The sequence below is a fragment of the Dromaius novaehollandiae genome, chromosome 2 (assembly GCF_036370855.1).
Source record: "Dromaius novaehollandiae isolate bDroNov1 chromosome 2, bDroNov1.hap1, whole genome shotgun sequence".
NCBI classification, from domain to species: domain Eukaryota; kingdom Metazoa; phylum Chordata; class Aves; order Casuariiformes; family Dromaiidae; genus Dromaius; species Dromaius novaehollandiae.
This window is the reverse complement of record NC_088099.1, coordinates 128,865,100-128,892,919: the sequence shown is the minus strand read 5'-3', so window position 1 is coordinate 128,892,919 and position 27,820 is coordinate 128,865,100. Positions and strand designations below refer to the sequence as shown.

Sequence of the window (27,820 nt, the reverse complement as noted above, 5' to 3'; positions counted from 1 at the left end):
TATGGGACTGGTTTCTCATATAACTGATAGTAAACTACAAATATTCAAAAAAAAAAAAAAAAAGAAAGAAAAAAAAAGAGCTACCATGAATACTGTATTAGGGCTCTGATTCTGCAAAGCCTTATGCCTGTGCAGAACCCTGCGAACTGCAGCTAGGACGTCTTCTTTCGGTGATACTGCTGTTGTAGCTGAAGGCAGGATTTGTGCCATGGGTTATGAAAAATACGTTTTAAGTAACAAGAGTTCCTATGTGGTGTTATTCTAAACCCAGCTGAATGAATAGTTTGAAGTGAATAAGGTATGCTTTCCTGTCTACAAACTGTCCACAAACAGCTTATAATTTTCATGACTATTTCCACTATAGATTTTGTTAAATAAAAAAGTTTACTCATAGTTACTGATCTATTGATCAGTTACCATAGACTGACTCACAGCAGCTCATTTAGATTTTGTAATTCAAATGCATCAGCTAGCTCGGGCTGTTCATTTTTTTTGACATTTAATGAGTGTTACAAGTTACTTTTGTGTGTTATATCTTCAATATCCTACCAATTTCAAGTAGAGAGGGGAAGGGGAGAGGGAGAGGTGTGGGCAATTAAGGAGGCTGAGCTACAGATCATAACTGGATAGTGTTTGTCACTTATTGCCTTGAAGAACTTTCTAAAACCCAACGTTCTGTATTGGTTCAGAATAGCAAAATAACACAGATGGGAATGCAGCGAGTGTCCATCTTCAAAAACCTGAGGTAGCACAAACGTGCATGATTTCCACAGCTGAAGGTGACAATACTATGAGTTTTCAACTGAAGCTAAAATATATGCATTCTTATCCATTTTCCCGGTAGACTTTGTACCCTAATGTGACAAACAGATAATAGCAGTGGGTGTGTGGCGCATGACGTTGCAAAACGAAGGCTATGCCTGGTTCCCGGGAGCTGGGCCCCGCACGCGCTGCAGTCCCACCGCCGTGGTGCTTGCCGCGGGATCCGCTCCTCGTCTGGGGCGCCACGCTCCAGCATCTCAGCTCGCCCTGAAACAGAATGAACTTTCTAGCCCTTCTGGTCGCAAAGATAACCTTGAAAATGTGAACAGTGTGTAATCTGATGCCTGACTAAGACTGCAAAGAGCTTGAAACAAAGACAGAGAGATGTGAACTGCCCCAGCCATCTCGCTCAGGGCCCCATGGACTCAGCATTTCTGTGGTCATGGAGCCTGGCATGGCTCCAAGATTCCACAGAATCTAGCATGTTTGCTGCAAAATTCATTATTTTGCTGCAGCCAGGTGCTGGATGTTTTTTCCCTTTCCTTGCTGAAAGCAGCTACTTGCTCTGCATCTTTCTGTTAGCAGAGGAATGAAGTGAATTTTCGGTGCAAGCGCCATTCTCTGACACAAGGAACCAAGCAGCCGGGGGTAAGTGGGATAGCGGTGTCCAGTCAGGAGCAAGGAGGAGCCAGAAGTTCAAAGTATGCAGTTCGGCTGCCCAGAGCGCGGAGAAATAGCTGAGGTTTGGGGGGTGCAGGGGGGAATCTGAGAAGATTAACTGCTGAAGCAGACTATAAGCACCTCCTTTCTTGGCTCATTGGGTACACACTGTTTAGATATAACTACGACTGCTGAGGGCCTCCAAGGCTTCGCTGTGTTTTCCAGATGGGCAAGTCCCTCATCAAAAAAACTCACTACTGAAATACTTCTTCATGTACAATTTTGCAATGAGACTTTTCAGCTATGAGCCAAAGCTGTGTGTGGACCTGGGCAGGATAGGGATGAAAGGTATGTTAATAATAATAACCTAACATCACTACCTAATTTAGGCCTCACTGTGTTATACAACCCAAAGAAAGACTGATGGGGAAGAAATACCACCTGAAATTTTCCAGTAGGGTACAATCGTTGCTGAAAACATGTTAATATTTCTTCTGAAAACTGCCTTTTGCTGAATCTTGTCAATGAGTAAAAAAAAAAAAAGAACTTTAAAAAAAATCAGTAGACAAATAAAATGCCTGCCTACCTTCAGAGCATCTCTTCAGAAGTTTTTGAAAGGTTGTTATCAGGGTACCCCTAACACAGGTGTATCCACCTCCAGCACACCCAGCCATGATCTTCTGAATATCAGTGTTTGTCATGCTTCTGAATATCAGTGTTTGTCATGCTTCTAGGGCTTTGCCATACCCTGCTGGTCCCACGTTGATGACTCTGGGGCTCCGCAAAGCACTCGTGCCAATGCCAAGTTTGAGACTGGGAGAGATTTGGCCTACCACAAATGCCACAAAAATTTTAAATCAATTTTTTTCAAAATTGATTCGGCATAAGACTTACTGTGACCCATTCTCAGTTTCCTCATAGTTAGACTCTCTCTAGTAGCCAAACTGACATTATCATCTCCAAGAACATTGAGAGGTGTTTCTTCCTCTCAGCTATGTAAGAGCAGGGGAACACAACGTAAGTGACTTGCAGGCAGAAACCCTGCTCAGGATGGTGAAGAACAAGGCTTATCCACAAATAGAGACTGGAGCATGCATATACCAGATCTCGCAGGGGACATGATAGACAAGGCCTATGCATGCCACTTCAAAATGTAAATGTTTTTGCTATGTATCAGACTTGCAGATTTCAGTAAAAGGCCAAATAACATTACTTTGGCAGTGTTTGCTACGGAGTTGATCAAGTGAAGAGGTATACCCATAGAAAGGCCAGTGAGGACAGCAGCACTGCATTTTGACAGTCTTTGAGATGAAAGAGCTCCATCACTGAAGCAGCCAAATCAAAGGAACTGGTAAAATCTGGGTTAGCTTTGAGATCTCTGCTTCACTGACAAATTTGGTTGAAATCAATGACCAATTTAAGAGTTACCACAGAAACACTGGGTATACTGATGCACATTAATAAATGCCTCATTCTGAAGGTAAACCAAGCTAAAAAAAAAAAAAAAAAAAAAAAGAAAAAAAGAAAAGCAATACAGAGATATAAACAGAAAATAGTCCACAGTGAATTTATGAAGACTCAAGAGCCCCTTTTTCAGTCTGATAAGACATGAAGGGAACATCTTATGTAGGTGCATACACCATTAAAAAATGGTGAACACATCACACCTTGCTAAGTATTCTAATATAAACTTCAGTAATCTTTTCCCTCTCTCCCAAAAAAAGCAAAACCAGCCACCTCCTTGACTGTTCCTTGACATAAAAAAAGAAGTTATCTGAAACTGAGATAAAAGTAAAAACTCCAGAGTGTTCCAGTAGCGATGTTTCTGCACAGGTGCTACAGCGTGAGCTGTAGAGCTACTACCAAGTGACATACATAATTCCAGTCAATACGACATGGCCTTAACACCACCCTCCTCCTTTTCAATTACTAATTGATCATTTGGGAACAAACTACCTGTATCTGTTATAGAAAAATGTTTCACAACTTCCGTTTTTGCTGTCGTCCTTCGTCTTACACATTAGTCACAGCTCGACCACTGTCACAGATGAGTGAGGCACAATAAACGAGAAGAAAACACTCCACCTTTCTGTGAGAGCCACTCAACGCTTTTTTTCAAAGCCTTTTCTGGACTTAGAAAGAAAGAAATTGAACATTGTTGACTTTTTCAGGCAGGGTAACACAGTGATATCCTTTGCCTAGCCAGCACTGGATCTGTGTTATGCTTCTTTCTCAGGCATCTAGTAAGAGGCAGAAGGGAGCAAATGCAGTGCTCCAAGTTTAGAGGCACATAATGGAGCACTGTGTAAACCACTTGCTACCGAATGAGAACCAAATGCATTACAGTCCTGCCAGTGCTATCCTTCCAGGTGACCAAAGTGTTACTTAGATGCTAAAATCTCGTTTCAGCTGTACGAATATAAGAAAGCAGAATTTAGCCTGCTGGGGCTCCTATGGCATCCTCTCGTGCCTGGTACCTGACAGGCTGCATTCCCAGGTGGATGACCACCCTGTTCCTCATTTAGCAGAGCAATCTTGGTCAAAGAAAGTGGCAAAGTATCTCCTCACCAACTCTCATAGTGCTGGCTGCTCAAGCTTTCCCTTCTCCTCTAACTTCTCCTGGTACTTCCTCTGTTGTCCATCTAGCTCTATTTTCCTAACACATAGTGTACTTTCAATTCTCAGTTGCTGAATAAAGCTCCTACTTTGCCCACAGGTACTTGAAATTGCTACTACAGTATAGTTTGCATTGGCCAGTTCCAAAACTAAAGTATCGTTCACCTGGAACTTGTAGTTTTCCTCTTTTCCTACGGACTACTACCAGGTTTCAAGAGTGGCTGCATGCGTCGGGGATCTTAAATCACAAACAGCTTTTAGTTTGTGTATTGTGATTGTAGAGCGTTAATCTATCTCTCACCCTGTCTTTCGTGTATATACACACACAGAGCAGAATAAACAAAAACAGTGTTCATGCCTTCTTTATTTTCAGAGATTATTTTGGCTTCTGACTACTGGCTTTAAGAAATCTCCATGTTGATCTATTGATCGTTGCAAATACAGCAGCCTGCCCAGTTAGGAATGAAGTGAATTAAAGAGAGGCCTAATTCCAGGATTTGACTCACCAGTGTCAAACCTATCTAATGACATCGCAATCAGAAGTCACACTGGCACAAAAGTGAAATATTACAGCGGTAATTCTCCCCTGTGTCGTATACCTTTGGGCTGTCCAGGTCTCACAGTTACAGAAGCCTAAGTGCTTTTCAATACAGCCATTCTATTCAGCAGTTACGATTTTAGATTTTGATAATCCTGATAGCATCCATGGCTACCACCCACTTGGGTAATGTGACGGGAAACTCTGAGCAGATGAAGTGTTTTACAGGCTCTCTGGACTAAGTGGTGAAAAGCAAGAATGGAATGAATAACCCCAACAGGGGTGCTGGCAGTGCCAAACCATGAACAAATATTTCCCCTAATGCTCCTGTTATGTTAAGTGACAGTTATATTTGTCACTACACACAGCTCCAGAATATGATTCCCTGACTCAAACCCAGTGCAGCACACAAAGCCCAGGCTCCGCTGGGTGCACGGAGAGGCAGCGTTGCAGTGGAAGCCACAATAAATGCGGACAGCTGCATGGCAAGATTTTTTATGAAAAAACCCCTGATTCAGAATGTAAGAAGGACGGGGCTTGCGTGGTGCTGCAAGCGCTCTGACTGCAACTGCAACTAGAGCCACCGCTGCTCAGCACCAGGTTGTAACCATGACCACTCCTTTCTCCAGCGCTGGGCTGAATCGGTCCTTTTCACATATTGCTGTGGCAGCGATGGATAAATACCCAAAAGGACACATAGAGACAGACAGTGGAATAAATGAATATTGGAAAACAATTGAAGCCATATTGCTTCAGAGAGTAAAAATGAAACCAGAGGAGAAGTATAACAAAAACACAAAACAAAAGGCTTATTATTAGGTGGCTTATTTCTTTCTCTGTTGCTATGTGAAAAAACTAACACAAGCATCAGGGAAACGGATTATAGAAGGGAAACAGTGAGAGATGATACAAAGCACTGTCAAAAGTAGGAACTAAAAAAACTGGAAAAAATATAATAAATAAATCTAATCAACTTTAGTAAATAGTAGTCTTTGCAGTTATTTCACTACGCGCAAAAAATAGGGCAATTTCAATGTGCTCTGTTTCTGTTAAAACGATCTAGAATAATAACACATATATAGCATTGTGATGTTCACTGGGTGCCAAAAATGATATCACGAACTAAGCTAACAAATCTACAACATACATTAATCATTTGACTGTGCATGAAGTATTATTTTAAAACATTATTAATGATATCTGATAGTCAGTTTTCAAATTTTGTTACCATTGTGACTTTTTAAACAACCATTTACAAGAAACAGCAATGCTGCTAAAGACTTTTTTTTAAAGAAACATGAATTCTGCTACTGTACATAAGATTTGGCAGCCAAAAGCTGCACCACCTTCTCCCAAAAGCAATTTTTGCATGAACTCACACAAGCAAAGAAAGAGAACTTCAAATACACTAATGGAATGAAAACTCTGTAACAGATTAAAACGTTAAAAGCAAATAAAATGCACAAGCATAGAGAAAGCAACAGTCCTCCTTCTGTAATGCGAATTGCTGAAGACAAGTATTTGTAAATATGTACACGTTCTCTTAGGCAATGTAGCTTTAGCATAAGCATAAGCATAAGCCTCCACCTCTGAATTAATTTAATCATTCATTGTTTCCAATCATTAAAAGCGCATGTAGCTTTCTAAGACTTTCCAGCCGCTTTGTTACAACAAAAATAATTACTACTTTAAAAGCAGTAACTCTTTTCTTAGGACTGACAAGTTGTTTACTTACAGACTTCCCATTTTTTCCCTGGGGGACTTCCATTGAAGACTTCTTCTTCCAAATTATATATGGGCTATTAGTTACAGGGAGGTTCAAACAGTCCTAGTACACACACACCTGTGGAAAAGACAGTGCCACATAGCTGTATTAATTTGTTGGCAAGAATTTAGGAGCTGATCTTTACATCTATACCTTTCCATTAACTAACAAGCATTCACAAGTTGAGAGCACTTATCTGCAATGGATTGAATTAATCCTTAAAATAAATACATGGTTGAGCTGTATATTACAATCTCACATGGGCCAAAAGCAGGAAGCAAGAGCCCTGTTGTGCTTGCTGTCAGCAGACAAATAAAAGGCAGCCAGGAGCTCTTATAGCTGTTATTTCTGCGCCAACAACGCATAAGGCCTTTTTTTTTTTTTTGTGAAGTTCTGCTTCTCCCTGATATCTATCAATGTCAATCATACTATAATGCTAAGAGGAAATAATAACAAAGAAATATGATTGTAGATTGAGCCAGGATAAAAGAGAAAATCCACAAAGTTTTCAGAACGTTGCCCTCAAGCTAAGGATATTATTATACTAAATCTCTTTGAGTTTACATTAGGTCACAGTCCTAGCCCCTATAAATTATAAATATGGGATGCTTTGTGTTCTCTCACCTTTGGAAACTGTGTTCTTTGATGTTAAAGATAACAGTGAAGTGCTGAGACGAATTAACAACGGTTTACTCCCCCCCGCCCCCGACAGACAGCAATTCAAAATATGGTTTCCCCACAGAGACAGTTTTCTTTAGAAGACAATGTTCTAACATTCTTACAACTTAGAATTAATCTGTCACACCATTCAAACAAACCCAGCTAAAATCCTCATTACAAAAAAAAAGAATTAACTTCTGAAAGACATGGAGCAAATACAATCTGTTAAAGTGTAATAAAAATGTAAATCTGAATTTTTAAAGTATATCTGTGCTAAATACACAGAGATGTAAATAGCACTTTGCTTATCCGCTACAAGCGAAGATCAAAGGGCCTGCAGATATTCAATTTGTCCTAATACAGTTCTGTACACTGAAACACATGTATGCGTGTTTCAGGATCAGGATCCAAAATCTTGTTCTGCATTCTTTCTACCTCAATTGGATTTTTGCAAGGAAAAAGAATCCCTTCAAGCCCAGTTTTTCTGTGCACAATAAATCCATACTAGGCACTATTCATTGCACAAATTCATCTACTTTTACATAATTTAAACATTAAGAAAGTGTTAACAGGTCCACTCCACACCCTAAGGAAGATGCTAATATGAAACACGTTTCTGTGATGCCTCCACTCCCTTTTTTCTGGTTTACAATTGAGAGATCTAATCCAGCCCTGCTCCTGCTGAGAACAATGGCAAATGTGAAATATTTCTATGAAATCAGGGTTTGGTGCTCATATTTGTTCTGACACCAGATTATAGGTTAGAAAATGAGTCAACGCTTTAAAAGTGACAATTAAAACTAAGGGAAAAAAGAGAGAGAAGGATTCCTCTTACTTAAAAAATAATAAATCGCAAAGAGCAGAAGAAAAGAGTTCTCTAACAATACCCCACTCCTAAGCAGTGACTGACATCTGTTTCAAAAAGTCTTTTATTGCAAAATTCAATAAATGGAAAAACCACACAAACTGAAAGTCTGCCACTTCAGTGAGGGAGTAAAATGGAGCCTTTTCTAATGGAAAAATATTCAAAAGTCAATTGATGCTGGTATGTGGATGATCTGACAGATTTTCAGATCAGAAGTGCTCTCTTTACCAATACAAATAAAACTCTACAAAGACTGGTAATCTTCTACACTTAAAATGCATTTTGTATTAAGGCCCAGAAGGAAAAAAACAGATATGTTTTATTCTATATCACAGTCCAATTGCAATTAAAATGATCTAAACTGCAGAAGTTGTTGCAGTTAACATAACCTCTCTCTGGGAGGGGTTCCTGTAACACATCGGCGTCAAAAGAGCTCATTATTGCATATTCTAGTCTCACAAAACACCCTTCCAAACCACTAGAGATGTATGATGATAGCTAAACAGATTTAAAAAATGGTCCTGTGTACACCCTCTCTACAGCCACGGCAAAGACCTGTCTTCCTCTGCAGATAGTGGAGACCCCTGGCAGCAGAACCAAGCTAGCAGTAGCATAAAGGCTTAAATGTTAACACTGAAAAGCTGATTTACAATGCAATTTTACAAAGTAATTTTAATTAAAAAAATTAAACTTTTGAACTTAAACAACAACAACCAAGTTATCTTTATTATAATTGTCATTTTGGATTATTTTTAACTTTTAATAAAGGTTTTTGAAAACTAATTAAATTCCCTTGAGTTGTTAATGTATCAATAATTACACCAAAATTACTTAGAGTATCTATTACAGAGAAGTTGTTATATGCAAAACAGGCCATCCAATATGAGGGAAAATACCTCAAATTATTGAAAAAGACAAGATCTAAATTGAAGGGAAGTCATGAAAGTACATATCCCCTTTTATTTTTCTCTACTACTTTTGAAGTCATTTGCTTGGTTAAATATTATTATTAAATACATGATGGTAACAGTCCAACCAGATAAAGAAGCACTATTGTACCAGGCATGATAAGTCGCCGGCCCCTTTTCCAAACAGCTATTAACATTTTGAAGGCAATAAAAATACAAAGACCAAAGAAGCAGAGAAAGTGTTTTACTGTGGATTATATCCCTTTCTTTCTGAAACGTTATCCAATGCTGGGCAATTTTCTCCACACATATGGATCTAAATATGCGCCGTTGTAGTCGGCACAGCAAGGTTGCCAAGCGCTCCCCGGCGGGACTGCGGAGGTGGGCCGGGAGCGCCGATGCCCTGCTTGCCGCCACAGGGCTGCCCGGGTGTCAGCTCCTCGCACGCACGCTAAGCACCCTCCCGAAAATCTGACCAAAAAAAGCAGCCTATTACAAGGCAAATGGACATTAAATACATTCAGGGACACTTTGAAATAATCTCTTAAAACAGGAAGCTACCAGCTACGGGTGATCTCTTGCATAGATGTCACTGAACACAAGAATTACCAAAAAGTAACTCTTGCCATGGCTGAATCCCAGCAGTTACAGACACTCCTCTTTAAGGACACTGAATGTGATTTCTTTTGCTTGCCGAGCTACTCTCCGCAAGCTCTGCATTTCCCTGCAGCTAACATCTGCATCTCAGAGCTGTCTCAGGGTTACCGTAACGCGCATTCGGCTGCAGCGCGTCTCTGCTGATGCCAGCCATGATCAAAACCAGCAGGAATACAACAGTGTCTTGGGCTACCTTCCTATTCCCATCGCCAAAGATGTCTGAAAGAAAATGGATTCAAATTTTTTTCCTATTCCCATGCCATTTGTGGAATTGCTCTATTTTAGAACTTCCCAATTGATTATGCCATTACAAAGTCTTCCAGATGAGATCACTTTTAATATTATCAGTGGATATCACTTTGCTCTTTTCTAAAACAAAAAAACTTTTTCCAGACTGATCATGCTTTCTCATTAACTGGTAGGATTTTCTAACAACACATAGATAAAACTGTAACTCTCCAAACCATACTCATTTGCTAGGAAAACAAAAAGAAAAAAAGCCACACATGCTTTATCATTGGGTATAGAAAGAAAGAAAGAGGTTATGATGCAGAGTGAAATGGTCCTTTTTTATCATTTAGGTGATAGCATGTGATATTTTACGGCTAATGTTAAGGAACTTCAAGGTTTTGATTTCAGCAGTTATATTGGAGAAGTTTCCTTTTTAGCACTTGGTAAAGGATCACTACATTCACTACATTCCCAGGTAGGTCTCTCGCCCCCCACCCCTCCACTTCCTTTTAAGGTGTTAAATTTGGCAGATTTCCTGTGTAGCATTTAGAAAACAATTATTTCCAAATGCTAGCAAAGAAATTTGCCAAGTGTAACAGCTAAAAACCAAAAAGAAGAAAAGGGAAAGGAAATAAAAAGGAAGGAGGAAAGATTTTTAAAAAATGAAATTTAGTAGGGACCTTTCAGCAGCTTTATAAACAATTAAATCCAGTGCTCAGGCTGAAGACCACCGCCGTTTCAGCCTGGATCTCCTGCAGATGCAATACGGCATCGTCCCTCTGGGTGAGCCTTAGGGATTCCGGCAAAACGAATAGGTGCCCAGATGTGCGAGACCTAACAGATACATCTCTTGGGAAATATGGAAGAAATACTGACAGAATGCTGGCATCCACCTAAACAAAGCTTCAAACATCACAGTAGATGTGCAGCCTGCAGGTAACGCTGCACAACAGCAGGTGAGGGAGGTCCCCAATCTGGCATGCCCATCTCCACGTCCAACCCATGTCCATCTCAACAGACCTTTTTTTCCCACATCACAGACAGGAAATGCATGGAGTGTCAGGACTTGGGGCTGGCGTAAGCTTTCGGGGAAGAGGTGTGAAAAACTTCAGGTTTTTCGGTAAGCTTCCCTTTTTAAATACAGAACACGCACTCCTAGTGTCCTGGACAGGCCTATGTAAAACACGGCACTTAAACTCACTGTGATGTCCAAGTCAGTACCAAAGTAATCTCATCCTTTGTAAATCAGTACCATAAATTAAATATCCAGATGTTTAGCTATTAGGGATGATCACTTTAAACTTTATTTTAAAGAGAAAAAAAATCAATTAAAAATTAAAGCTATGTTGTTTCCTTAATATTTTTAATCTCACTGAAAAGCAATACATTTCTGGTAAAGAAAAAAATGATGTTTTATCAATCTATAGGGAAATCTTACTGGGTGCTGGATCAGATTAATAATCAAAGGAGACAGAAGAGCATGAGAAAGAGGGAGAGAGGGAGGGAGAAGGAGGGAGGGAGGGAGAAGAAGGGAGAGGGAGGGAAAGAGAGGGAGGGAAAGAGAGGGAGGGAAAGAGAGAGAAAGAGAGAAAGAGAGAGAAAGAGAGAAAGAGAGAGAGAAAGACAGAGAGAAAGAGAGAGAAAGAGAGAGAGAAAGAGAGAGAGAGAAAGAGAGAGAGAAAGAGAGAGAAAGAGAGAGAAAGAGAGAGAGAAAGAGAGAGAGAAAGAGAGAGAAAGAGAGAGAGAAAGAGAGAGAGAAAGAGAGAGAGAAAGAGAGAGAGAAAGAGAGAGAGAGAGAGAAAGAAAGAGTACTGTAATCACAAAATATACACTACAGGCAAATGATACTGGTGACTGCATGGGAAATAAATCTGTGTTACATTTAAAGTCCTGATTATAAAATTGGTACAACATTGTATGCCTAGGTGTATCTTGAAGAAGCCATTTGACAGTAGAGATTATGTCACATTTCTTTCATATATGAATAAGCCTAACCAGAAAAAGTAGGTGTTGAGAACACAAGGACCACCATCCTGGTTCAAACCAACAACCCATCTGGTCCTGTCTCCAACAACAGCCGTAACTGGACACACTAGAGCAAAAACAGGGTAAGCATATGTCATTTCCCCAATATTTTCCCTGATTCCTGCTATTTTGATTCAGAGGATTTCCTGAGCCTGCTGTAACTCATCTGTCTAGTAGCCCTCAATAGAGCTCTCTCAAGTACTTGTCCATCTTCCTCTTGAACCCATATAAACTTTTACACTCCTAACACGTCCTAACATTCAATTTTTTGTGGGGGAGGCATTATTGAGCATTGAACAGATGCTTTCTTGAAATTATCTTTCATGCCAAGATCTCATTTCTGAGTAGAAAGGGTCAGGTCTGAGCCCATCACTCTCCATGTACAGCTGCAACTGTTTTGGCTGAGTTCCAATACTTCACGTTTATCTATGCAGAAATTCATCTGTCATTTTATTGCCTAGTTACTTGTCTCATAAGGTCCTTGCACAGTTCTTCACAGTGTGCTCTCATTGCTATTCACCCTGCTCTCCAAGTCATTTATGAACGTGTTGAATAATTTGCTAATTTAAATTGCTAACTTGAAATATCTTCCATTCAAGTGGAAGCAACCTAGAAATTACCTGATTTAGAACAGATTATTCAAACCAAGCTATCTGAAGAAAGTGGAGTTAAAATAATAGAGAATTCCCATCAGAGGAAAGGAACAAAGACAAGAGCTGTCGGGAGCGCCTGCAGAAGACGGCGTGTTCACCGAGGAACGGGAATCTCCTGACTGCTAATGTCACCATGAGCAGAAGAGCTCTTTGCTCTCCTGGGACTACAAGAGACCTGGTCAAACACAAAGAAACTTCTCCCAAGGTACAGAAAGAAACCGCCAAAGCAATGACCAAAACTCCCAGAACTCTTGGGAGAAGCAAAGACTTAAAGGAAGAGAACTGCGAAAAAGGGGCTTATTATTTTGCTGTTACCTGTACAAGCCCCATAACTGAAACATAACTGGTTCAAAGAGTGTCTTGATAAAATCTTTCTGTTGCTTGCTTCACCCACCAGGGCCAGGAATGGTTTAAACTGTGAACAGGAATGAAGCCCTGGTGAGCAAGGGCATCAGGTATCAAAACTGGTGCCAAAGATCGCCGGATCCCCTGGTTCAGCTCCCCAGAAGAGCTACCAAACCAGCAGGCTGGATTAGGAAGCACCACGAAGGACCAAAGTGAGCAACATATGTATATATATAATACTAAAGCAAAAACCTTATTCCAAAAGCAGAGTTGTCCAAACATAGCAGAAGATCATATTTTTCATTGAAGACTAAATACATAAGAAAGTCAAACTGTAAAACTATGTTGTTAAAATTATACTGGCAACTTGCTTGCCGGAATTTTTTTAAATGGCTTACAAAATTAATTTGTTGTTTAAACTACCAAATGGGATCAAATTTCAACCTGAAATGTAGGTTGAAACCATCCAACACAGAAAAAACCCCTAACAGTTTAGGAAAGGAAATAAAGCGTATTTTTTCATGTGAAAGCATAAGGGGAACTTAATTACAGTAAAATTACCAGTTACAACCTGAATTCTGTGCCTTAAATGAGGATTAAACAGCTTTGCTCTTAGCATTCCATAGGACCCCTATTATCGACAAGTGACAAGGATCACTACTTTCCCTGGAATTTTTTGATATATTACTAGCAAAGAGAACAAAAAGAGAACGTAACAGCCAATTCCTTTTCCTGTGAGGTTTTTGATCACTGCATCCGTCCTTTGCTTTTTGTATGTCAAACACATTTAAAATAACTAAAACTGGCCAAGGATTCCACACATTAATATTGATTATGGGACAAAGTGTCATCGTTAATAAATAATATGAACTACATACTAGAAAAATGTTGAGCTGTAAGCTATGCAGCTAGAATCTCACCTAGCCCAGGAAAGAAAAAGCAGAAGAAGGTTTACAAACCAAGCTTACTTTCAACCTCTGTGGTTCTGTACAGTGCCTCTAATGAGTAAAAATTATGCATGTGCTCAAGGAAGCCTTTCTACACCTATTACAAATTTAGAATAAAGGTAAGGCATTACTTATTATTTTACATGGGCTTTTAAAGTACTTTGTAAAACATATCCAGTCTATAAATGTTTGTGGCCTAACAACAAGCAACTGCACTGCTTCTGCATAATTAAGTGCAAACAAGTACAGGTTTGCTAATTATAATTAGTACAAGTCACATGTAAAAGTTTTAATTAAAAGTAATTTTCCTCTAGCTGAAATCAAGTTTTATTTTAATCATTTTTTTAACTTGAATTCATTTTTAAAAATAAATCAAATAAATCTGAGTTTGAAATTGTAACGACTTTAAAGCCTAGGCTTCCACCGATCTATTAAAAGCACTGAAAAAAGAAATACTAGCAGCATGATTTTCAGTAGGGGAAGCCAAGCTGTCCCAGATAGCAGAAAAATATACACAAATAATATGGGTTAAAGTAAGCGTGAGTCAGCCTGGTTACGGAAAGCTAACACTCAACTGGAAAACTCACAGGCCAAAACGGTCTCGTGTGGGTCACGGCACCTCCGTGTACTGGCTCTGCCCGTGCTCCCACCTCTGGGAAGGCAACGGAGGGGACGCACGCTGGCTGTGAACCCTAACTGAGGTTCAGCCAAATACGCCCATCGGCAGCCTTCCTCCCACGGCAATAAGTGAGGCTAAGGACCCTGCTCTTACATTTACCTACCAAACAAGGAGAAATGCTCCCTAACTCTTGAGGTCAACCAAAATTTTAATGGTAAATCACGACATTCACATACGGCAAGAAGCATTGTATTCACAATCTTTATACCAGACCAAATGCCAGAATTTACCTTCTTTCAACTAGAAACACTTCCATTTCTCATCAGGCAAAAAAGTTCTTGCTTTATCTGCAGTAGGTGTGAGCTTAGCTAGTAGGTGCAAGAAGTCTGTTTTCTTTGTTTAGACTCATCCATGAGAATAGAAAAAGGAAGACAGATTTTTTTTTCTTTTTCAATCACTATTAAAGTCCAAGCAAAAGACCATGACCACTATTAAGCCTGAGAAGATGAGAGGGCCGTAGCACTGAACTGTCAAAGTTGTCAAGGTGAGATCCAATGGGATTTTTAAAAGCACTTAATTGGGGTAGACATCTATATCCATTGATATTTATTTATTTATTTATACTGCAAGCACTTTTATGAAGCTAGAAGCGGTAGCGCTTCCAGCCATGAAGCACCCAGGTGCACCTAAACACCTTTAGTCTGACCTGTGATGCCCAGAAATACCAGCAATTCACTAACAAAGGTTAATTTTAAAACGCAAATAATATTCAATTTATCTAACAGTGATGCCAGCTTTCCTTCAGGTTTCTGTGCTACGTCCTCTTGTTCTTGAGAGCAACCCCAGGTCCTCCTGGGGCCCCCGTGTGCCCCCCGCACCCCAGGGCGCTGCTGCCCCGTCCCGTGGCCCTCGGCGGGACAGTGGCCACAGCCGCGGTCCCCAGCCCAGGGCCGGAGAGGCGCGGGCCAGTTCCGACGCGTCTCGGCTGTCTCGCCCCAGCCTTACCCGTCCCGGGCGCGCAGAGGGTGCAGGCACTAGCGGCAACCTCCCTCCTCCAGCCAGCCAGCAGCCCTCGTGAAGCAGGAAAAAACCTCCCTCCTAACTGTCTGCCAGATTTGGACAATTGGTGTGAATATTACAGGGGAGGAGAAGAAAGTGATTGCAAGAGCATTTTTAGGACTCTCGTTTTCTTTGGAAAAAAATGCTAGAAGAGCAGTTTGAAATGCTGGTTTGTTCATCTTTGTCATATTTATTGCTTGACAGATGACATTCTTTTCCTCCGGTTTCTGCCAAACTGTTTTTCTATGAAAATGAATTCAGTAACTCATCATTTTTAACATAATAAACTGAATACTTACGGATTAGGAACCTGGATAAATATGCTCTGCTTACATAACTACATAAATGTATTATATGTTCTTGGTTAGCAAAAAATGTACGAAGTTTAGTCAAACAGCAGCGTTTAGTTGCAGTTCTCCATGTTCTAAATCTGGATCAATCAATGAGAAAAAATAGTATATTTTATATACATATACGTATATATATATGAAAAAACAAAATGCACAAGGGCAAAAGACAATCAAAGTTATTTAAGCTGTTAAATCAACCTGTCCTGTAGCAACACCAATATTTCTTACAAGTTTGCTTAATGTTCTTCCAATGTTTTTCACCATTACAGCTCCAGATAAAGCTGCAGTTAGTTATATAATATTGTTCACAGTAATATACTGAGCATGAAAAACATAACAGACAATAAATAATTTTAATTCATACAATATTATTTTTTCAATCTTTTATAATAATAAATTGTTACTGTTTATTTCTCAAATGATGTTATAACTGAATTATCATAAGTCATAACTCATAATAAAGGAGAAAGCAAAAAAGGTACTATATGCACATTCTGAGCATAACGTTTCTTTCTCCTTTGAGAACTGTATAACCTAGAAGCCTAAAAAAAAAATCCTTATTCACACAAAACCATGCAATCTCCTTCGATATTCAGATAGGAAAGTGTCAAGCCATTGACTTGAGAAATTTAAGTCAAAAATTTCAGGAGTTAGGCCAGATGCCTAAAGTGGCAGTAGGTGTGACTTGCTATGGAAACAGCACAGTAAGGCAGAGAAACAACGCAGAGCCAGAGAAGCCTTTAAAGGCAGGCGAAATACCCAGCTGTGACCTCCTTAAGGACTTTACGAACAATTTCCATTCTTATAAATAAAAAAGAGCTTCCTTCTAGCTCACTTCATGATGAGGATAGCTGCAAAAACACAGTGTGATCGCACAGGACGGGAGCTCCCATCAGCGATCCTCTGGGCTCCTCAGGGCAGCGGGTGCCCGCAGCAGATCTGAGCACCCGCCTCGGCCACCCGCGCACCCGCCCCTCTCCGCTGGCCTCCCCTCGCAGAAAGGCCGGCGCTGCCGCCCTGGCACGAACCCTTCCACCTGCCTCCCGCAAGCAGTCACTTGTCACAAAGTCCCTCTGCGGTCCTGGACAAACCACTTAAGCCTTCTCCTTTGTGAGACAGGGGTATCTTCACCCATTTCACAGTGCTTGAGGGTAAATTCACCTTTGTGCTTTCTAAGGCCATGCAGTAGGATTATCAGGAGGCAGTGAGAAGAGCTGACATACCACAAAGAGGTTAAAAAACACAAAAGAGTATTAGGAGTATCCAGGCATTAGAGAAATCATAATCATATGATGTTTGATACATCAGATTAGGCATTAAAAGACAAAAAGAATAAAAATGGAAGGAAGGAAGGAAAAACTCAAGGCTCTTAATTAAATTTAATGCCGTAATTTTGTATCACTCTCTCTCTCTCTTTCTAAGTCTAGAAGGAAAGGATATGGTGGCTATTTTGAGTAATACTATTTATGGAGTCTACAATTAAGTAATTGAATAAAAGAACCAGAGAAAATAACCTAAAATTCTCTAAATGCACAGGATGCAGGAGGTCCCCTGTTTCTAGTTGACTTGGAGAACTCTTCAAATGCCCTTTGAAGAGTTTAAGATTCTCCTGCCAGAGGACCCACCTCTCACCTTAAGCAAAAGTGACAAGATTTGCAGCAAGAGGAGGATAGAGCCACAAACAAGAGAGAGAGTGACTTGCTCCCTCCTTTTAACTCCTACCCTTTTAATGAGTCAGTTAACATGCGAAGATGCAAATAATCAAGTAAATCAGAAATGTAACATCAGGCCTGGAGTAGCAACGCAGTCGTCAGGCACCAGTGACTTAGCTTCTACTTAGACGGGATGTAAACATTTTTTATCAGTGCATTACAAATCCTGCAAGGGGGTACTGCCTGGCAGCTTGAGATTGCTGAACCATTCCTGAAGGCTAATCTATACATTCATAAGAGTTTGTTCAAGGACAGATAGTTGCAGCTTACCTTAAACTGAACTTCTATGGTAGAAAAAGATGTTTGTAGGCTAGGGCAAAGGCTTTGGGGGTATCCAGACTAGCCTTTACAAGATACACCAGCAGTCTCTGCGAGCTGCTGAACTCAGGTAGTGATATTTCCATATATATTGCCCACCCATCTTTTATTTTCTGGTGCAGACAGACTACCTGTTCCATGCCTGCTCCGTGATCCTACAACTACACTCGTTATGGTTCGTGCTTACACAGCTTTTGGCAGAGAGCAAACAGCAATAATCTGGAAATTGTTTCACAGGGACTTTCCATACTCCACATTCTCTTTTTAAAGAGAGAATCACACTTCTCGCAGCACTGAATGCCTGACTCCTCTCCCTATAACCATATTTTTACTTAAAATGACTATGGAAAGTGTGAGTCTTCAAATGCAGCTACTGTTCAGCACTGCTATTCATATAGCATTTCGCTAGAGCATGTGTAACCACGAAAGAGGTTTGCTACTTCAAGAAAGTCAATGTGAACTACTCTTCTCTTTGCAATTTAATCGTAACACTATGTTCCTCGGAGCCTAAAAGAAAAAAAGAAAAGCCTAACGTTGTGTTTTAATAATTGAAGAAAGCTCTGATCTTTGACTCCATGATATAAATGCAGCCTACTTAATTACAGTGTTAAAGAACAGAGTATTTTAAGGAAGAATAACCTTCCTTTGACTCCAAGACCAGCAAAGCAGACAAAAATCACCTCCCAGCTAGCCCCATCCAACAGCACTTCCAAATGACGCGCAGCCTGGGAGGGCGAGGCAGAAGGTGCGCTGGCGGGAGGGGCACCCGCGGGGGCTCCGCGCCCGCGCCGGCGCTACACGCCGGGGCGGCGGGGCCGCGGCGGGCGCCCGGATCTCCGCCCCTGCCCCGGGGGCGCCGCGCTGCGGGCACCGGGCCGCTCCGCCCCCGGGGAAGCCAGGGCAGCGAAACGCGCCCATCGCAGCCAAGCGCCTATAGATTTTCGCCCTTTGCCACAAAAACGCACGTCCGGCCCCGCCGCCGCACCCGGGCACCCGGCCGCCCCGCCGCGGCGCGCAGCAGCCCCCGGCCGCGCCCGCAGGCCGCCGCGCTCCCCCGCCCCTTCCCCCGCGCCCGCCTGAGGCTCCCCCGCTTCGCCCCTCCCCGCCGCTGCGCGCCCGCGCAGCCCCCCGCCGCGGCACCTCGGCGACGCACGGCCGGCGCCCCCCCGCCGCGGCACCCACGTGTCCGCGGGCGGCGCAGCCTCCCCGCGCAGCCCGCGCCGGCCCCGGGGGGCGGGCAGCGCCGGCCCGCAGGCGCTGCGCGGCGCGGCGCGCACTTACTCCGCGGGGCCTCCCCGGGCGGCGGCGCGGGCGCGGCGGCTCCCAGGAGCGGGCGCCCGGCGGTAAGTTGCGAGGAGCGCGGAGCGCAGCGGAGCCGCGCGGGCGGGGAGGGGTTTCGCAGGGCGGCGGGGAAACTTCCCCGGAGCGGAGCGGCGCGGCGCTGCGCTGCGCTGCGCTGCGCTGCGCTGCGCTGCGCTGCGCTGCGCTGCGCGGCTCGCCCGCCCCCGCCGCTGCCCCCGCCGCTGCCTCGCCCGGCGGCGGCACCGCGCCGCCCCCGCCGCCGCCTCGCCGAAGGGCGCACCGGTAGCGCCCATGGCCTCCCCCCCCACCCCTTTTTCTTTATTTTTGGAGAGGGGAGGTGTTTCTAGGCGGGGGAGGGCTGGGCCCCGGAGGCCCCCGGCTCCCCGCGGGCTGCAGAGCGCCGCCGGAGCGGGCGGGCGGCCCCGCCGCTTGGCCCCAGCCGCAGCTCCAGCGCAGCCCCGGCAGCGCGGCGGCCCGGGGCGGGCGGCCGGGAGGGTCCCGCAGCATCCCCGGGTGGGGGGGGTTATCTGACACCGCTGCCTTGAGCACGCGGGGAGATCCGGCTGCTGCCGCGATGGGTAAGGCAGAGGGTGAGTCAAGGAGACACGGATAGCGTGGCGACACCGGGCTGGAAGCAGCTGTGCTTTGATGGGAGTATGGCATGCATCTGCATCGTGCTAAGCATATGGTACCCGGCCCCGTGGACCTCGGAGTACCCCCAAACTCATCACATCATCCCCTCCTCATTAACTGTGAAGAGAGGAAGAGCACGGGTCTGATTCCTCCTTTCTTATACTTCAGGTATAAGGTCAATACAAGTAGTGATAAAACTCTCTTTGCTTGCCCATACTGGAAGTATGAATTTACTGGAGGTAGGAGCTCACCCATTACTCAGCATGAAGCGCTGCCATGTGAGCCTAAAGTAAAGGGATGCAGTCCTGTTAATTTGACAAGCTGGTCCAGTAGGAATCAGCACAACCACTGATCTTTGTACCTGTGCTATAAATGTGCACGCTGAAGTCTGTGCCTCATCCTCCCTTTCTTCTTTCTTAAACCGGAAGGCATGCTCCCATAGACAGGCAAAGTGAGACAGTATTGCAACTCAGTTGCCACTTCTTCAAACTCTTCCATTTATTTCAAACATTTCTGTTTCTTCAGTGCATGCTCTTCCGCAGTTTTCCCTTCCCAGCTCTTCACAGTCTGCCTGTATGCTCATTTCAGAAGGTACAAAACATACAGGCAAAATTAACTCTAGGCAAATTTAGATTCTCTTCCCACAGACATTTGTGATCTTTCTTGCCTGTGAGTACACAAGCAATGCCATCTGAGTCAATAGAAAAGCTAGATGTTTGTCCTGAAGGACCCATCAGTTGGAATCTTCTCCCTTTTAAAAAATTTAATGGCTTTTCTCCAGTTGTTTCTTCTCCAGTGTAAAAATCCTGCAAATTCATTAGAGGGTGAACTAAACTGTCAAGCACAGGACAATGTACAAGCATACTGACAAACTGAGATGGAGGGCAGATTTTTTAAAAATTAGATTAATCCATTAGTCCACACTTTTAAATTGCTGGATACTGGATTTTTATGTTTTTTTCATTATACTATTTCTAGTTCAACACAATTCTAAGATATTAAACTGAGCTCACTTTAATTCCCATTAAATTCAGTAGCCAAACTCACCTTAACCCATGACAATGGGATCATACTGGTAAATAATGGATGAATACTGCTTCCTCAGGTGAGCATTTTTATACTCCAAGGAGGCAGATTAAATTGCTCACACATACCTGAGGGGAGAATGTGATCTGTGGGTTGTAAAACTTGTGGTCCGTAGATTAGAATGACCAAGAAAGACACGCTCAAGAGACAGTAAAGTCACAGGTCCACCTACTCCCTTGCAGAGAAATATGAAATGGAAAGGAGCACATGTGGATACAGAAAAATCTCTGGAAGCAAGAAGGAAGAAGAGGATCTCTGCAACATGCTTTATCCAGGATACAAGGGATAGACAAGTCTTATCATAAATTCTACACTGCACAAAATTTTCTTCATAAATTCACAATCTTTGACTCAACATATGATTGAGTGTCTGCTCTGTGGTATGGCCTTTCTTCTAAGTCAGTTGAAGACTAATCATATGTCCAACTTGTGTCTTTTTCTCACACTGAAATCTTGTCTGGTAAGAATTCAAAGACTCAGGTTTCCTAGGTATTTTCTAATTTTGAGCAAGTAGTGGAGTTTTCAGAAACCCTACACATATCCAGTGTATGTAAGATCTTTGCCAGAGCAAATCTAATACTTCAGGTAAGCACTTTTTTTTTTGCAGGAAACTTCAGAATAAAATATGACAGCCAACTCAACATTGGGGTAAATGTTGCATAGACCTTTGAGAAAGCTGGCAATGCAGAGAAGAGAACCGCGATCTCACCAGAGATGCAAGTGCAGTAATCCAAGTAAAAGAGTGAACCGCCCTCCCGTAGCCCTGGTGAACTTTTACAGCACTTGAGTACTATGGTGGTAAGTGCTTTAGAATTTCTTAGATTTCACTTTGCAGTGTTTCCGTTGACTTTCCCCTTCTGCAGGTTTTACAAATTGTTCATCTTATAAGAAGAATCAAGGGAAGCCTATATCCTATTTAGGCATTGAGTAAGTCCAGGAAAATACCATTCACAATAGGTGGCTGACAGGCTTATAGCTCAAAATGTTTATGTTTAAAATATTACCATATACTCATATTGCCATATACTACTTACAAGGATCCAAGCTCATGAAATGTCAAGCATCTGCTATTTCCATTGGAATAAAGGCAAGTTGGGAATGCTCCCTTCCATCCCAAGAGTTGTCAGGTCACTTCTTGGAATTATCGCTTTACCCATTGTAGAAACATCTGAAATGTTAAGTGGCTTATAAGACCTCTGGTGTTACCTAAAAATAATATGGGGCTTCCTTATACATCTAATGAATTTCTGTAGGAGCAGTAAGGCAACTTATTAGGACCGACAATTAAAAGTTCTGAAATTTGGAAGACGAGTGCCTTTGAGAACTGACGGTAGCTCCAAGCTAAACTCTTTCTTTTCTGTTATTCTTTCACTCCTCCAAACAAGTACCTCTCCAGATGTGAGAGCTTCTGGCAGGTATGATGAATGGCAAATCCTAATGAAGGCTATGGTTTGGCTAGAAGTGTTAGGACTTAGCACACTGTACAATTCTCATCTGAAATAGGAATATCAGGAGCCAATTTCTTGAACATAATTTATTCCAGACACTAGCTGGAATAAACAGCATTCTGTAACCTCCTCAGATATTTTGCCAGTGGGGAGCTGTCTTTACACTTCTTTCAGCTAAGTTAGTGTTCCAAATACAAAACTCATCACTCAAGAATACAGTGTGGTTTTACAAACTTGAGGATTTGAGTTCATTACCATAGACAGGATTGTGCCCTATCTATGTTTTTTTCTTCTGCATCAGATCTAGAGTAGCATGCTGCTTGCCTTGCCCTGAAGAGTAAAAAAACTCCCCCAAAACCAAAAAAAACCAAAAAACCCCAGCACTCAGTCATGATGAGGTTTAACTTCTAGAAGCAACTTGAGCATAAATAAGTTCAGTTTCTAAAATATTCAATGTTTTACTTAAGTGAAGTTTCATGCTAAAAGGGAGTATAAAAATGGGACCTTCTTAGTCAGTAGATGTTCTCTTGTGTGTTCTCAGTCTTTTTGGTTTCCTTTAGTAACAGAAATATTTTTTTAATATATTTTTACCCTAGTTCCCTGCACAATGTATGCAGCTGTGACAGAATGAGCTAGATTTTGTTCTGGCACATGCACTATAAACAGAAGTACTGCCATGAATATAATCCTGACTTACCTGTGCAAACAAGGACTCATAAAACTCAGCTTTTCAGTTCCAGAGTCAGATGCTGTCCTCGGCTACACCTAGATGTAACTAAAGGCAAAATTTGACCCATGGAATTTTTACGACCAGGAAAAGACAAGATGCAAAGGGGGAATTTTCAGGAGTGGTTTCTAATGGAACATGGGAACATTTTTGAGGCAGATGCTACTGGGACACAGTATGAGCTAGCCCTGCAATGGCATGTTTGTAAGCCACTTGTAACAATAGAGCTTCACTTGCTCTTTTAGAAGATCCATGAGAAGATAAGCAACAAATAGTCCACTGAAAAGTGACAAGTGAAAGTGAATCCATTTCATCTTCTAATTCCTAGTTATGCTTTCTTTGGCTCCCCCAAGGAACCCATTTTCTTCTGTAGTGCTTATGTTTTCCATACCTGAAATATATCTTATCCTCCACATTATTTTCTAATCTAGAAAGTATAACTTTTGATATGCCTCCTGAGAGATCCCTCTGCTCTGCTGCTCGCTTTTTTTCTCATATTCTGTTAGTTTGTGAATATCTTTTTGATACGAGGTTGTCTAAAACTGATGGAGATGAAAGGATGGAGTGGGGAGGAAGGGAAGAAGCAATTCACCATTGTATGGAGCAGAGAAAAAGATAATCTTCCTGCTTCATGATGTGGTAATTGTGTCACATCTTCCCACGCTGCAGATAGAAACTTCCCCCAGAAGTCAATGGTAGACCTCCCTCTGATTTCCAAGGATGTTGATCACTTTCTTCAGTATCTGCAAATTCATCTCTATTGCTTTGTAAGATCTAATTCTGTAAACACTTCTGTAAAATACTCACAAAGCTATTCATGAACACATGGACTTACAGAATTTTCCTCTATGAAATAACTGTCTGAAACCAGATTATAAATTAGATTATCAATGAAATCCTATTTTATTACCTTTTATATTTTAAACTCTCAGATTATTTTTATTGCTTCTTTTTTTTTCCTGCTGTTCATTCTAATCTTCAAGCTGAGTAATGTATGTGAAAAGTATCCTAAGCTTCAGTCTCTTTAGGAATACAATTTTAGATGAGATTCTTCAAAAGTAAAGGCCTGAAATTAGAACCCTGTTGTACATAACAAAGATATTAATGGAAGGCTGAGCCATTCCAAGTGACAATCCACTTGTTTAAGGTCATATTCTGTAAACATGGACTTGTGCATCAGTTTTCTGTGGGACTATTCACAGAAGCAGTTAAGCACAGAGTAACTATTGCAAATTTGGAACTGCAGTTTACCAAACATAGGTGTTTAATCTAAGGTGCCTTATTTGGAATCTTGAAGAGTTTATATATATTTAATGTTCCTCATTTTCCTTAGAACATTGTGGCTACATTTAACTCCTTACAGTCAGAGAGGCTGATCCGTGTAATTTAATCATTTTGTTTACAATTTAACTCTTCCTTATCTGTCATTTCTATATACTCAGGAGGATTATAAAAGAAAGCCATTTAGTATATTCGAGAAAATTGTGTTTGAAATGAGATGTACGTATGATTTTATCATTTTTACCTTCTAAGTGCCTTGCGAATACTAACTCACATGACAATTAAGTATTTATTGTAATCATCAGAATATAAAAGAACTGTTTTTATGAGAAAGCAATGTGAAGACATTGCAACACGTTTCTGACCTACTGGAATGACAGAATAACATCCTCTGAAGCTGGGGGGAGCAAATGTTGGGATTTAAGATTACCGTCTCCGAGTTTGTTCAGAACATTTTTTGAGCGCACGCCTGGAAAAATTCCAGAAAGCGAATTTAGTGTCAAGAAAGTCAACGAAACAGTGAGCTTTAAGTAAATATTGTCGCATGGGCACATCTGAGCGTACAGAGGCGCTAAGAAAAACCCGCGAGGGAGGAGGACGCTCCGGGCGCCTGGGCAGAGCTCGCCGCCCCGTCGGACCTGCGGGGCGCCGCGGCTCTGCGCGCAGCGGCGCGGCCGGGGCCGCTCTGCGCCCTCCCGCCTGGCGGCGCGGGGGGCCCCGCTGCCCCCGCCGGCGCCGTGACCCCTTTCTGCCGCAGCTCGGGGCCCCGCGGCGCTTCAGGCGAGGCAGACGGGGCAAAAAAGCCTGGTGGGGGAAGAGTGCATCGCTCGTGCTTAACAACGTCCTGAACGCGAGCAGCTACCGCGTCTCTGATCCCTTCGGCGATCTGCGGGGCTTGAGCGCAGCAATCGCCAATAGCCACGTTCCAGCTTTGAAGTCGCGGAAATCATCCTCACGGGCATCAGCCGGTATTTTAATAGGGCTCATTCTGGCCCACTTTTTACAAGGTGTAAGAAGGCCAAAAATTCAGCACTCTTCCGGGGCATCTAAAATGTTAGGTCCCTCCTCCGAGAGACATATTTCCATGTGAGGCCAAGCGCGGAGAGACAAATTAGTGCGTATGCTCGAAACTGCATTTTCAACAGAAATTCGGATGCGTCCGTTCGTGTTTAGACGTGGAGTGGGACCGGGGGGGGGGGCGGTGTTCAGTGTGCAGGAAACATCACTGGGAAACCTGGCATGTAACAGCAAGGATCAAAAGTAAATGGCCTATTTGATGTGAAAAGTGAGTTCGGGGATGCCTGAAACGGGGAGAGAGAAGAGCGGGGAGCGGCACGCAGGGCGCCTCGGAGCTGCGCTGCGGCGCGGCGAACCGCTGCGTTAGGGCCTGGCTCCCAAAATGCCAGGAAACGGCCTGAGCAATGTTGAGGTAGTCAAGCAAAAAGATACAGCGCAGGTAGGAGCGTTTCTTTGTGGACTTTTAGGCGGAAACCTGGCCGCCGGCCCCCGCGCCCTGCCGGCCCTTGGTGCGCTGCGGCTTCCCCTGCAAACGCGCGTCCGGGTCCGTCACCACCCGTCGGGTGACGCCTGGAAAGGCACCACCAGCTTCTCCTCCTCTCCGCCCGCAGCAGAAGAGGCGACGGCCGCGGCGCGGGGCTGCGGGGCGCGGGCAGCGGGTGTCTGCGCCGAGGCGGAGCGGGGGCTCCCGCGACCGCGGGGCTGCGCGGCGCTGGGTGAGCACCGCCACCGCCACGGCTGCCTGCGCGCCTCCCCTTGCTCGCATGGCGTGTGTCAGCCTCGCCAGTGCCTCCCGAAAATGCAGAGCCGCATGTGCATGTAACTGAGACTCCCCGGGACACAGCCCGGAGCAGACCGCTCGCTCCTCTGTATTGCGAGGCCGCTACCGCAGCGCTAAAATTACGGACCGTTTCCGCACGCCGCATCGAGCCACCTTGTTGTTGATAAAGCGATGGAAAAATACCAGCCGCTGGTACAATCAAAGTATTTCATCCATGCCAATGTGTGTAATTATATTTGTGTAAAAATAACCTTTTCCCTTGTACCGCTTAGTTTCTCCTGCTTTAGCATACGTTTTGAGTTAAAACCGTTGACAAGATTGTAACGAAAATACTGATTGATGCAAACACGGCCTGAAACAAATCCACACCTGAGTCTGTTTCTCTGGCAATGCTGATTAAAGGCGACCCGGCGGCTCGCGGAGGTCTCCGGCTTCCAGGGAAATGCTGGATCGGGACGGCGTGGTGACAGCGTGAGCGTCCGGGGAAACGCACAAACGCGGGATTTAGGGCTCCTCGAAGATGTTTGAAGCGGCACGAAAACAGGCACATTGAGCGCAATGCATTTTTCCCCCGCTAGCTCCCGTCTCAGCCCCCAGACATACTCAACTGCTGAGAGAAGTGAGCCCACTGCCAGCTCTGGGATGCACTAGAATGAAAAGGCTAAGCAAAGCCAAAAATGCCTGTGGTCTCCGTAAACTACATTAAATCACGGGGGGTTTATATTTAGGTGGATAATGAAGCGCGTAAAACGGTAGATAAAAATCAGTTGCTAGGGCCTGTCTAGGATTTCGTATGTTATTATTAATTTTCGTAGGAGATTTGGAGCTGTACATGACCTCTCCCGCCGGCGCTGGTGCGGGGAGCCGGCCCTGCGGAGGGGGAGCCGCGCTGCGCGGCCGCGGGAAACGCTGCGGGAAACGTTTGCGGCTCCTCCGCTCCGCGCCCGCGCCGGATCCGACCCTCGCGGCCGCGGAAGGCCGGGCGCCCTGGCCCTGCCCGCTTGCGCGCACGGACTGCGGGGGCGGGGGGATGGATGCGGGGAGCTGGGCGGCCCCGGGAGATCCCGAGGATCCTCCGTCCGGCCCCCGGCTCCGGGCTTCAGGCAGAGACAGTGCCCGACCCCGAGGGAGCAGCCGCCGGGGCCGGCGCGGGGGCGACCGCTCCTCCCGCCCGGGCGCCTCCGCGGCCGGGCGCCCTCAGCCCTCCCCGGGGCGGGGAGCGGGGGTCTCCCCCAGAGCAGCCCTTCCAGGGGGTTGTGTTCTCCTTTTCTAGTAACCACAGCTTGGCCGGGGGGGGTGTATTTATTTATTTGGGGTTCTTTTGTTTTGTTTTCCCCAGTAATGTCACTGGCAATCTGTGCCTGTCCCACAGCAGAGAGAGGCGCGGAAAGCCGCGTCTCCAAGGAGGAGGATGCGCGTTCCCACAGCGGTGCTAGCCCAAATCACGAGCCCAGGCTTAAAACCCCGCTGCGGCCGCCCCCGCCCCCCGCCAGCACCGCGCCCCGGAGCCGGCCCCGCGCACGTCGGGGCTCCGGCCCCGCGCCCCTGCCGCGGGGAGCCGCGGGGAGCCGCCCGTAGGTGCTGCTGCACCGCGCGCGGCGCGCGCTCCACCCACGCGCTTGTCCTCTTGTTTTCTTTTTTCTTTTTTTTTTGACGTTTTTAACTGATTTCACGGGTTTCCATGCAGCACAGACAGCGATGCTGCGCCTTGCGCTTCGCCCCGTGCCCGCACCGCCGCTCCGCGCTGTTCACAGCCTCAGTTCCCCTGCGCCAGCTCCTGTCCGCGCCGAGCGGTGTCTATAGTCCATTTTCCACGGGGAGATATACATATATATACATATATATAGTATGTACG

General features: G+C 44.0%; 1 protein-coding gene and 1 long non-coding RNA gene across 9 annotated transcripts in view; one reads left to right on the top strand and one right to left on the bottom strand.

The window, feature by feature from the left end:
- Positions 1-19,126, bottom strand: part of EYA1 (EYA transcriptional coactivator and phosphatase 1) — a 168,557-nt gene extending 149,431 nt beyond the window's left edge. For 2 of the 6 annotated variants that reach the window (XM_064507402.1, XM_064507406.1), the window contains exons 1-2: positions 18,972-19,123; positions 6,312-6,419 (exon numbers count right to left, since the gene is read on the bottom strand). In XM_064507402.1, coding sequence (XP_064363472.1) covers positions 6,312-6,344 — 33 coding nt within the window. In that variant the 5' untranslated portion in view covers positions 6,345-6,419; positions 18,972-19,123. Of the gene's footprint in view, positions 1-6,311; positions 6,420-18,971 lie in introns of all 6 variants that reach the window. The other 4 variants (XM_064507401.1, XM_064507405.1, XM_064507408.1 and 1 more) reach the window with 3 other exon arrangements.
- Positions 18,343-26,331, top strand: LOC112992275 (uncharacterized). 3 transcript variants are annotated; one of them, XR_010387942.1, is made up of 3 exons: positions 18,343-19,033; positions 20,894-21,171; positions 21,319-26,331. It is a non-coding gene; the product is annotated as an uncharacterized LOC112992275 (long non-coding RNA). The 3 variants fall into 3 exon arrangements; XR_010387941.1 differs by lacking the exon at positions 20,894-21,171; XR_003261485.2 differs by lacking the exons at positions 18,343-19,033; positions 20,894-21,171 and adding an exon at positions 19,214-19,793.
- The last annotated feature ends 1,489 nt before the right edge of the window (positions 26,332-27,820 follow it).